At 36.7% G+C, this 12,430-nt stretch overlaps 2 protein-coding genes across 2 annotated transcripts; both read left to right on the top strand.

Moving 5' to 3' along the window:
* The first annotated feature begins 1,999 nt into the window (after window positions 1–1,999).
* On the top strand, window positions 2,000–9,219 carry LOC104792691 (uncharacterized). The gene is made up of 14 exons (XM_087453811.1): window positions 2,000–2,588; window positions 2,678–2,767; window positions 2,879–2,941; window positions 3,184–3,270; window positions 3,359–3,511; window positions 3,603–3,739; window positions 3,941–4,175; window positions 4,347–4,457; window positions 4,880–5,938; window positions 6,020–6,277; window positions 6,752–6,937; window positions 7,047–8,201; window positions 8,432–8,782; window positions 8,862–9,219. The coding sequence occupies exons 1-14, from the start codon at window positions 2,172–2,174 to the stop codon at window positions 9,093–9,095; spliced, it is 4,536 nt and encodes a 1,511-aa protein (XP_087309937.1). The 5' UTR covers window positions 2,000–2,171; the 3' UTR covers window positions 9,096–9,219.
* Window positions 9,220–9,694: 475 nt separating this feature from the next.
* On the top strand, window positions 9,695–12,369 carry LOC104792690 (uncharacterized). Its single transcript, XM_087453787.1, has 4 exons — window positions 9,695–9,887; window positions 10,390–10,943; window positions 11,338–11,975; window positions 12,060–12,369. The coding sequence occupies exons 3-4, from the start codon at window positions 11,607–11,609 to the stop codon at window positions 12,102–12,104; spliced, it is 414 nt and encodes a 137-aa protein (XP_087309913.1). The 5' UTR covers window positions 9,695–9,887; window positions 10,390–10,943; window positions 11,338–11,606; the 3' UTR covers window positions 12,105–12,369.
* Window positions 12,370–12,430: the final 61 nt, after the last annotated feature.

Here is a 12,430-nt window from a genome sequence, read left to right as displayed (position 1 = left end):
GATATGGATTGACCAATTTTTGGATTAACCAATTTTTGATTCAAATGGAATAATTTTGGTTCAATTCAGTATTTCTATTCACATTCCTTAATTCATTTCCTTATAAACTGATAAATTTACTATTGAGTTGATAACATTGATTTGTAATTTTTAGAGTTATAATATATCAACAATTTTTTTATTTGCAATCTTGATGAAATTGGGAGTTTGTATAGATATTTACATAAATTAGATATGAATTGACCAATTTTGATTCAAATTGACTTAGTTTGGTCCAATATTCAGTTTTTTTATGCACACAACCATTAATTCATTTTCTTATACCTTAATAAATTTACTATTAAGTTGATAGCATTGATTTACAATTTTCAAGGTTAGAATGTACCAACAATTTTGAATTTTTGTTGATAACATCGATTTGTAATTTTTAGAGTTATAATATATCGACAATTTTTTTTTTGTTTACAAAATACTCTTACTTTTTAATCTTGATGAAATTGGGAGTTTTGAACCAAAAAAAAATAAGATGAAATTGGGAGTTTTTATAGAGATTTGCATATATTAGATATGTATTGACCAATATTGATTCAAATCGACTTAGTTTGGTCCAATATTCAGTTTTTATGCACACAATCATTAATTCCTTTCATTATACCTTTATAAATTTACTATTAAGTTGATAGCATTGACTTACAATTTTCAAGGTTATAATGTAACAACAGTTTTGAATTTTTGTTGATAACATTGATTTGTAACTTTCAGAGTTATAATAAATCAACAATTTTGATTTTTTGTTTACAAAATACTCGTAGTTTTTAATCTTGCTGAAATTGGGAGTTTGTATAGATATTTGCATAAATTATATATGAATTGACCAATTTTGATGCATATCGACTTAGTTTGGTCCAATATTCAGTTTCTATGCACACAATCATTAATTAATTTCCTTATACCTTAATAAATTTACTATTAAGTTGATATCATTTGATTTACCATTTTCAAAGTTAGAATGTACCAACAGTTTTGAATATTTGTTTGCAAAATACTCTTAGTTTTTAATCTTGATGAAATTGGGAGTTTGTATATATATTTGCATAAAATAGATATGGGTTGACCAATTTTCGATTCAAATCGGTTTAGTTTGGTTCAATTCAGGTTTTATATGCATACAATCCTTAATTCATTTTCTTATACACTAATAAATTTACTATTGAGTTGATACTACTGGTTTGCAATTTTCATAGTTAGAATGTAACTAAAACTTTGAATTTTTGTTTACAACATATTCTTTATTTTTAATCTTGATGAAATTAGGAGTTTGTATAAATATATATATATATATATATATATATATATATTTTTTTTTTTTTGACAAACGGAGTTTGTATAAATATTTGCATAAAATACATATGGATTGACAAAATTTTGATTTAAATCGGCTTAGTTTGGTCTAATATTTAGTTTTTTTATGCACACAATCCTTGATTGTTTTGCTTATACATTAATAATTTTACTATTGAGTTAGATAGCTTTGATTTGCAATTTTCAGAGTTCAAATGTACCGACAATTTTGAATTTTTGTTTGCAAAATACTTTTAGTTTTTAATCTTTATGAATAGTAATGAATTATCAGTTTATTTGATCTAATTGCACAAAATTTGGATTTGATCTGGTTTATTTGGTTATTGTTATTAAATTATATCAAATTTAGTTTTAGTTATTTGATTAAGTTTGGTTATATTCGGTTTGGTTTGGCTTGTTCAATGTTTATGTCCACAATTATAGGTGGTTAAAGATGATATTGGGAATTTGTATAGATTTTTCATATAATAGATAATTTTAATGGATTTTTTTTAAAAAAAAAAAAAAAAAAAGATAATTTGAATGGATTATTTAATAATTAATTTTTCTTACTATATTATTGCTACATTCAGTCCAGCCCAATATCGGCCCAAGCCCAGCTGAAACCAAACTAGCATCAGTCGGGTCGGTTCGAGTCGGGTTATAAACACCGCCTTTATCTGCGACGACGATGATATTCACCTCCGCGAGGCTTAAGCCCTAAAAATCCCCAACTTACTCTTTTCTCCACTCTCTGAGCCTTCTTCGTTCTTTGTATGTCGCGTTGATTCTCACACTTCTCTCGTGCAACGAGCTTTCGCGTGAGAGTAATGACGAAGGTCTATGGAACCGGAACGTACGACTTCAAGCGCCACAGAGTGGCTGAGTATCCACTGGAGTTACCTAACCATCCCGCTGAGAAGCCACTAGAGTCAAAGCCTGGATCCAATTTGCCGAGCTCCATCACTTTATCTGAGATTCAGCAAGATAGGCTGACGAAGATTGCTGAGGAGAGCTGGATTAAGACTGGCGGCAAGCTGCCTGAGAAACCGTTCGATCCGGAGGTGGTGAAGGAGATTTATGTGACGGAGCTTAAGGTAATTAGTGGCCGTAAACCTGTTCCACTTCAGCGAGTTATGATTTTGGAAGTGAGTCAGTACTTGGAGAACTATCTATGGCCTAATTTTGATCCTGAGACGGCTACGCTCGAGCATGTTATGTCTATGATTCTTATGATTAACGAGAAGGTAACTAATCTTGCTCTCTTTCGTATTTAAAACTGTGTTGCATATGGTGAGAGCATTATTGTTTGACATTGCTTCTTCACGCTTTGTAGTTCCGGGAGAATGTAGCAGCTTGGATTTGCTTTCATGATCGAGACGATCTGTTCAAGAAGTTTCTTCAGAAGGTTCTTCGTCTTAAAGAGGTTTGTGGTCTACCTTTTTGTTTTGGTTTTTATGATTCTAGTGTTGTTTGAGATTATCGCTAAATGTTAGGCCAATCGTATATTCATATTGTCTTCTGCTTACTTTTGTAGGGAAGAGATTTGACTATTGCTGAGAAGACAAATTATTTGGTCTTCATGATTAATGCTTTCCAGGTTCGTTCTGTTTCTTGCATAGATTTTGTTATATCGGTAGCAAGTACTTTTAGAATGCTGCTGCACATGGCTCAAGAATAGAAAATACATGATCTAGTAACTATTAAGCTGTCTTCGCGGACCATATAACTGTGTGCTACTCAGTGAAAATGTATGTCAAGATATTCATGCTTTTGCACAATTTCTATCCTTGTGCTGTTTTTGTTTTCTTCAATATTCTTAACTGTGTGATGATGTTACAGAGTTTGGAAGACGCGGTGGTTAATGAGATTGTTCTAAGTGTAGCAGGATTACAATCTTGGCACAGTTTGTCTTATGGACGTTTCCAGGTAGGGGATATCTTCACAAAGATTTTGTTAAGGATGGTGAAATATTTTGTAGTTGCTCTGATATCATCATTGATTCTCACAACTGTAGATGGAGCTCTGCCTTCAGCCTGATTTAATAAAAAAGTGGAAGAGGTCATCAAAGAAATGGGCAGCTGAAGCAAAGTCAAAGGGAGAGAAATTTGATCTATCCTCATCACCTGAAGCAAATTTTGTTCGAGGCCTAATAGAAGAATTCGTTGAGGTATATAGGCCTGTTTTTATTGGCTATAGTGTTCTATGTTCTTCAAACAATCTTTCGCGTAATTATGCAAAATTCATATCGTTCTTTCTAGGTGCTTGATCACGGGGTTTTTGCGGATGAAGTTGATGATACCGCTGGATCTCAGTTGGTTGATGATTCCTCTGTCTTGTATTGTGAGAGATTCATGGAATTTCTCATTGACATGCTGAACCAACTTCCAACAAGAAGGTATTAATATTCCATACGATGCAAGTTATTTGTATACTAAAAAGTCAAAATAGGTATTCAGTATTATAAGATTTTTTTTTTTTTTTTGGTCTTGATAATATCTAGTTCGTACTCTTGATACGCTGGGTCATTTACTGTCCATTCCATTACTATTCACTGACTGGACCGTAATCTTTTCTATCTTCATCTTGACTTTTACAGATACCTAAGACCTCTTGTGGCAGATATAGCTGTTGTTGCGAAATGTCGACTGAGTGCACTATACAAACATGAGAAGGGGAAGCTTTTCGCCCAATTAGTTGACTTGTTACAATTCTATGAAAAGTTTGAGATAAAGGACCATGATGGAACACAATTAACTGATGATGAAGCACTTCAATTTCATTACGATCGTTTTATGGCATTTCAGCTACTTGCCTTCAAGAAAATACCTAAGGTAATGTCCTGGTAATTATGGTTAATTATAGATAGTTTGTTTTGTGTTCTAGGTATTTTGTTTTGTTTCTGTTGGATTTTGAAGTCATTGTTCTACTTTCTTCCTTATTCTCTGATATTTTTGGGATGGACTCTTCCCCAATTCTCACATTTGTTGTTATCTTTGTTTCAGTTGCGGGATCTGTCATTGGCTAACATTGGTTCTGTTCACAAGAGTTCTGATCTTCGGAGGAGATTGTCAGTACTTTCTCTTGAAGATTTAAGGGATGTTGTCTGCTCAAAGGTATATATCTGGAAAACTTATTCTTGTAGGTTCACTAGTGAATCTTTTTTTTTTTTTATCTTAGCGCCTCCGTGGGGATTGAGGATATCATTATGGAATCTTGCTAACGGTCTTATAGTTGTGAGCTTCAGTGAATACCGTTGGCAAAATGGTTAGCAAGAACACAATATAAAGTATGAGTGACATGCTAAAAGATCTATGGGTTAAATGAAATGTAGACGTTGAATATCTGCTTGTGTAAATTCCCATTGTAGTATAATATACGCAGAGTAGTGTGAGAAATCCGTGAAGAGATGTATTTGTGCCGGTAGAGATTGGAAGGGATATATGCAACTCTATTTTAAAAATTATACTTCTTATTCCCTTACAGTTTCACTTACGGCCACGTACGTTGATCCTCACTTTTATTTACATTTGTGCAGCTCAAACTGGTTTCTGGACATGATCCTTGGGCAGATAGTAAGGATTTTTTGACTGAGGTCGTTGTCTCCTCTTTTGAGAAGCAACAGTCTCAGAAAGAAGCCATAAACGCTCTGCCTTTGTACCCAAATGAGCAAATCATGTGGGATGAAAGTGTTATTCCAAGCATTAACTATTCTGGGGAAGGTTGCCTAGCTCTTCCAAAGCTTAATCTTCAGTTTCTAACACTCCATGATTACCTCCTTAGAAACTTTAATCTCTTCCGTCTGGAATCCACCTATGAGATTCGTGAAGATATACAGGAAGCTGTGCCCCATCTTCTTGCACACGTAAACAACGAGGGGGACACTGCATTTCGTGGTTGGTCACGAATGGCGGTTCCGATTAATGATTTCAAAATCGCTCAGGTGAAGCAGCCTAATATTGGAGAAGAGAAACCTTCATCTGTGACTGCAGAAGTTACTTTCAGTATTAAGAGTTACAGATCACAGATAAGATCTGAATGGAATTCTCTTAAAGAGCATGATGTGTTGTTTTTGCTTTGTATACGCCCTTCATTTGAGCCATTAGGTGCAGAGGAAGCTGATAAAGCTACAGTTCCACAGAAGTTAGGGCTTCAGTATGTTCGTGGTTGTGAAATCATCGATATCCGCGATGAGGAGGGTAATCTAATGAATGATTTTACTGGAAGAGTTAAACGGGACGAATGGAAGCCCCCCAAAGGTGAAATGAGGACTGTGACTGTTGCTTTAGATGCTGCACAGTATCACATAGATGTTACAGACATTGCTGAAAAAGGTGCTGAGGATGTGTATAGCACGTTTAATGTGCTAATGAGGAGAAAACCAAAGGAGAATAACTTCAAGGCTATTCTGGAATCTATCAGAGATCTCATGAATGAATATTGTATTGTGCCGGAGTGGTTGCATAATGTTTTTCTTGGGTATGGGAACCCTTCTGCTGCACAGTGGCCTAATATGCCAAACCTGTTGGAAACAGTCGACTTCAAAGATACTTTCCTTGATGCAAATCATCTCAGTGAAAGTTTTCCAGATTATGAGGTTAGTGATTATATTGTTGGTATATTATGTGTTCTCTAGAACTGTTCTTTTTCCATGTCTCTCATAATTTGTGCATATTAGGTGTCTTTCACCAATGCTGATGGTGCTGAATCTCTGGATCCAAGGCCTCCGTTTCGAATCACCCTTCCTAAGACACTAAAAGGGAATTCTGCTCTTTCTGGAAATAAGATATCTGAAGTCAATCCAGCAGACAATGTTAATATGGTGGATGCTTCCCCAAAGGAGAAACTTATTGTTGAGGCATATACCCCACCTGACCCAGGGCCTTATCCTCAGGACCAGCCGAAGCAGAACTCAGTTAAATTTACACCTACACAGGTACTACTTCTTTCTACATCCTAAGAACGTATGCTGATTTGGTTTTTATGTAATTAAACTTGTCACCTTTTAGTTATTTTTGCTATTTTCTTTGAATGGTGAGAAATTTATCATCGTAGAATCCTTATCCTCTTACAGCACAATCAAGTCATGTGAGAATACTATTTATCATCTTAATGTCGCCTTATTGTGTTTGATATAAGACACTTAATAACCTGTATAAAATTGGGCCCTGTTCTTTCCATTGAATCGTGAAGTATTTGGTTTATTTTTGTCTCTTTGATCGATTTGAGTTGAATAATATTGTTCCCATGCCATTCTATATTATTTAGAGAAAGTTTCACCTTATCAAAAGCATTTTTCTCCTTTATGGTGGGACCTTCCCTTTCTTCTGAATGAGAAAATCTACCACATATGTATGGTTTGAATGCAACTTGTAATTAAACCATGTCTATGCCTACTATTTTCCTGCAGGTTGGGGCAATTATCTCTGGTATTCAGCCGGGGTTAACTATGGTGGTCGGTCCACCGGGTACCGGAAAGACTGATACAGCAGTGCAAATCTTGAATGTTCTTTATCACAACTGTCCTTCTCAAAGGACCTTAATAATTACCCATTCAAATCAGGCTTTGAATGATCTTTTTGAGAAGATAATGGAGGTACCACTTTCATCTTCTTTGCATTTGTTATTACATGGAGTAATATTTAATGGTTTACATGTCTGACGGAGTTCTGAGAGACTGTTGCTACATGGATTTGTTTTTTCAGAGGGATGTACCAGCGCGGTATCTACTTCGTTTGGGTCAAGGTGAACAAGAGCTTGCCACTGATCTTGACTTTAGCAGACAAGGGCGTGTCAATGCCATGCTTGTTCGGCGTCTGGAACTGCTAAATGAGGTTGAGAGACTAGCAAGATCTCTTCAGCTTCCAGAAGATGTAGGATATACTTGTGAAACAGCGGGGTATTTCTGGTTGCTTCATGTATACTCGCGCTGGGAGATATTTCTCGCTGCTTGTGCAGGAAATGAAAACAATCAATCTTTTGTTCGAGATCGCTTCCCGTTCAAAGATTTCTTCTCAGACACCCCAAAACCTGTCTTTAGTGGGGAGTCATTTGAGAAAGACATGAGGGCAGCTAAAGGTTGTTTCTCTCATCTCAAGACTGTGTTCCAAGAGCTAGAAGAGTGTAGGGCCTTTGAACTACTCAAGTCAACTGCTGATAGAGCAAACTACCTGATGACCAAACAAGCAAAAATTGTAGCAATGACGTGTACTCATGCAGCATTAAAAAGGAGAGACTTCCTTCAGTTGGGGTTCAAATATGATAACTTACTGATGGAAGAAAGTGCTCAGATTTTGGAAATTGAGACTTTCATACCAATGTTGCTTCAGAGGCAAGAAGATGGTCATGCACGACTCAAGCGCTGTATATTGATTGGTGATCACCACCAGCTACCTCCCGTGGTGAAGAATATGGCTTTCCAGAAATATAGTCACATGGATCAGAGTTTGTTCACGAGGTTTGTTCGTCTTGGCATTCCTTATATTGAGCTCAATGCTCAAGGAAGAGCAAGGCCAAGCTTAGCCAAACTCTACAACTGGAGATACAGAGATTTGGGAGACCTTTCTATTGTCAAGGAAGCACCCATCTTCCATAGGGCAAATGCTGGACTCTCATATGAATATCAATTGGTAGATGTGCCTGATTATGAGGGGAAGGGAGAATCAACACCATCTCCATGGTTCTATCAAAATCAGGGAGAAGCTGAGTATATCGTCAGTGTCTATATATACATGAGATTGTTAGGATATCCTGCGAATAAGATATCAATATTGACTACATATAATGGTCAGAAGCTCTTAATCCGTGATGTTATCAACCGTCGATGTGCTCCCTATCCTTTCATTGGCCCGCCAAGCAAGGTAAAAAAATATCATACTCAAGTATTTATAAGATGCTAATATGATAGAGATGGCATGATGACTTGTAGAATACTGGTTAGTATGATAATACATTTTGTGTATTATATAATTAAGACATTTAGGTTGGGATTTGGTTTTCTGGTATATATATATGCCCCCCCCCCCTTCCCTAAGAAAGGTATCTGAGAGTTACTTCTGTGTTTTGACTTTCTGTGTTTTGTTTTCCTCAGGTGACTACAGTGGATAAGTTCCAAGGACAGCAGAATGATTTTATTTTGCTGTCTCTTGTTCGGACGCGCTTTGTGGGTCATCTACGCGATGTAAGAAGGTTGGTAGTTGCAATGTCACGTGCTCGGCTCGGTTTGTATGTGTTCTGCCGCCGTTCTCTCTTTGAACAGTGCTATGAGCTGCAACCAACGTTTCAGCTTCTTCTTCAAAGACCCGATCGGCTAGGACTCAATCTTAGTGAGAACACAGCTTATACAGATCGCACGGTGGAGGAAGTTGAAAAACCTTATTTTGTTCATGATGTTGAAGAGATGGCACACATAGTTCACGATAGGATGAACCAGTTCTACCAGGTAACGACACAAACTACTTGCTTGGATAACAACTAATTTGAGTTGTTTGGAAACTGATTTTGCTTCATGCATTGGATAGGCACAAGGAGTATATGAGCAATACCAGAACAACATGCCACAGATGGAAGATGGTAATGAGGACATGGAGAGTGATTCAGTAGTAGGAGCTGTAGACGGTGATGAATCTGAGAAAAATACGCAGCAGCTAAACCAAGCCCCAGACAAAGACGGTGAATCATCAAAGGAGGTGGTTGTAATGGAGGTGGACAGTAATGGATTTAGCAGTGAGAGTGGAAAGGCTGATGAGAATTAGGACAAATCAAACTGGGAATATATCAAATTTATCCCACTCGGAAGTTGATAAGTGAGTTGATGTTTGAAACAAATGAGGGCATTTGTAGCTACTTTTAAGATATTTTTACTGAATTTTGGGTAAATTCTGGTAGGTGCATGACATATAACAAAAAAAAGAATTTTTAAATCGAATTGAAGCTTTAGATAAGGAATGGTCTGTTGAAAATATACGGGAGAATTTTGTAATAAGGAAGCTAAATATAATGGTCTGTTCAAAATGGAGTTTAGAATACAATTGCATTGATTATACAAGTCACAAGCAAAGCCAAGGATATAAAAAAGCTAAAATAAGTGACATAATTGTAATTATATATAAGTCGTCTCGTCGTGTAAAACGTGATATTTGGCACTTTTTTTTTGTTTTGTTTTTTTCTTGAGTGAGTTAATAGTTAGTATATCATTAGTTAGTGATGATGAATAAACGCAATTCTGGTATGGTACCCGATTAAAAAGTGAGTGAGCAAATTGAATTATGAGAGGGGGTATGTTTAAGCGTCGGCCCATGGAAATAATGGGCCAGGCCTATTAGTTACTGATATTAATAATAATTAATGAAAAGGTAAAAGAAAAGAAGAAAAAAAATGCAAGTATTGGCTTTCGTTGGTATCCGCAGCCGCCTCCTCAACTCTCTTCGTATCTTCCTTGCTAGAGTTTTATACAAATCTAAAGAGATCCGAAAACTGTTTCGAGAAAAATTTCTAGCAACAAAGATCTTGAGCCCTGTTAATACTCTCAAGCATTCAGTTTCGAGGTAGAGTTTTTCTTTTTTTTTTTCTGTCTTTTTTTTTTACTTCTTAACGTTTACATGAACTATTCTTCCTTCCAGATTCATTTTGTGTTTTGTTACTGTTTTTTGATTCTAACTTAATCAGAAAATTATAGTCAGATTTGGTGCCTTATTGTACCAAAAGAAAAAGAAAAAAGGCCCTCTGGTTTGGTTTGGTTGGTTTGTTGAGGGATTTGAAAAGACTTTTTTTTTTTGTTTGATATTGTTGTTACATTATTGAGAGAGAGAGTGAATATCTCTCTGTCTAAAGCCAAGTGTAAGAAAATAAAGCCATGAGTTTCAGTCTTTTGTTCTTGAGAGAGTGAATATCTCTCTGTCTAAGTGCAAAAGAATCTATGACTAAGACTGACTCTGTTGAATCTCTTGTACCTCTGTCCGGTTATATATATAACTGAAAAGTAGTTTATTATGTGGTCTTCCCGATTAGATGTAAGGATTAACAATGTTACACTTGTTACATCTTCAGGGCAACAAGAATAAGGTGACACAATGCAGCTTATGGTGGTCGTAGCAACAGAGGACAGCATATTGAACTTCGGTGGACCGGACATTAGACTCACGTATTCTCTTACATTCACAGGACATGATGTGTATACATACAATGGGTAGCAGTGACAGCGGCTTATGGCGAGTTGGGAAATCCTATCTCCAAGGGAATGTAGAGACGAGTGACTTTGTGTGGAGGAGATTGCGATCGTGTAAATTGCAGTCCGCTGTTGGTTTCATGAAAAAAGAAGTGAGGAATTGTGTCTGGCCATTGACTCGATTCAGAAGTCTCTGCTATGGTTGACTCAATTGGGTGTGATTAGATTAATTAAATTAAAAAAAAAAATTACTGCAGCTGGGGCCCATTTTTTATAACCCTCTCAACGTCTCTCATCGCGCTCCTCCTCTCATCTGGGTCCCATCCTACTATAAACCCCTCTCCTCTCAAACCCCAACGTCCTCTCGCTCGCTCCTCTCAAACCCTAACGTCAAATCCGTATCTCTCTCTCAATCTCTCTCTCTCTCTCGCCGCCGGTAAGATTCTTGACTGGATTCTGATTTCGTTAGTTCTTGATTTTGATTTTCTTGGCAAGAGAACATAACTATTTGTTCAAATCATCCGTATCTCTGTTCTCAACCTCTCAATCTCTCTCTCTCTCTCTCTCTCTCGCCTGAGTAGTTTTGATTAGACTGAGTATTTGGAATTGATTAGACTAAGTTTTCGTTAGACTAGTTTTGATTTTTGTTGGCATCGTTTGATTAGATGAGAACTTTTTAGTCTAATGTCATCTCTCAATCTCTCAATCTCTCTCTCTCTCGCCAGAGTTCTTGATATTGATTCTGGTTTTGACTAGTTTTGATTTTGATTTGGCATCGTAGATTTGAAGAGAACATAACTTTTTGGTCTGCTTTTTTTTGCTCTCTTTAGGTACTACTGAGAGATGGATCGTGAAATTTCTCTGCTCTTTGAGACTTATGCCAAGTCTTTGGCGACGGACGAGTTTGAGACTTGCGAGAAGGTGATATCCCAACTTCAGCTTTATGTGGCTGAAGGGAGGAGGAGTGGTGTTCAACCAGTAGTAGCTTAACTCGATTTTGATGGTGATGTGGCTCAAGGGACTAATGAAGCAGCTGGCAGTAATCATGTTGTCGGAGAAGATGAAAATGAAGACTTGGAGCAACAGCCTTCGCTGAACTATGTTCAAAAGCCCTGTGGTTTCCCGAAAAAGTCAGCTGGCATTCTCTCAGTACCTGAACTGGACAATGGTTCTCATCCTGAAGAAGAAAGTCCTCTCTGCTTTGACAAACTCGCTATTCCGACTAATATTGCTGATTTGGAGGTTAATCCGAGTGAACTTCAGGGTTTCGAGTTTTTTTGGTGAGCAACAAAATTTCCATGATGATGACGAGGAGATGATAGAAGTTGATGGAGATGGAGTCGGAGAAGATGAGAATGAAAATGAAGATGAGAATGAAGATGAAGATGAGAATGAAGATGAAGATGAGAATGAAGATGCAGATGAGGACTTGCCACCTCGTAGGAGGTTGATCAGGCCTACCCAAAGGGTAATTATTTATTACTTTTTTTTATAAGTTTTGGTAATAAAAAATGCAGAAACGGTTTAGGTTTGATTTTTTCTTTGCTTGCAGTTTCTTGAAGGTATTCAAACTTCACTCTATTCATCAGAAGATTGAACTGGAGATGAAGACTACGAAGACCATTTTTTTTCTTTTTCATTGTTCTTGTGTAAGATTTTTTTTTTTTACTTTTAAAGTTTGAAAAAGTTTTGGAGTTTCTCGTTCTAACTACACACGTGTGAATTCTTATCACACGTGGAAGACTCCCCATATTCAGACTCTCCCCACTTTCTCTCTCGTTCTAACTACTCAGTTTTGCTTGCTTCTCTGTTCTGCTCCATGTTCTGTTTTCTTATTGATTCCCAGTTTGGTTTTCTTCTGATATGATTTGTTTCCGGGAGTTTCGGTTAATATTGATGATGTTATACAACATGTACGATGAG

This window comes from Camelina sativa, chromosome 6 (genome assembly GCF_030686135.1).
Source record: "Camelina sativa cultivar CO46 ecotype springtype chromosome 6, ASM3068613v1".
Lineage (NCBI taxonomy): Eukaryota > Viridiplantae > Streptophyta > Magnoliopsida > Brassicales > Brassicaceae > Camelina > Camelina sativa.
Note: the sequence above shows the minus strand (reverse complement) of the source record. Positions and strands in the feature narration are given on the sequence as shown.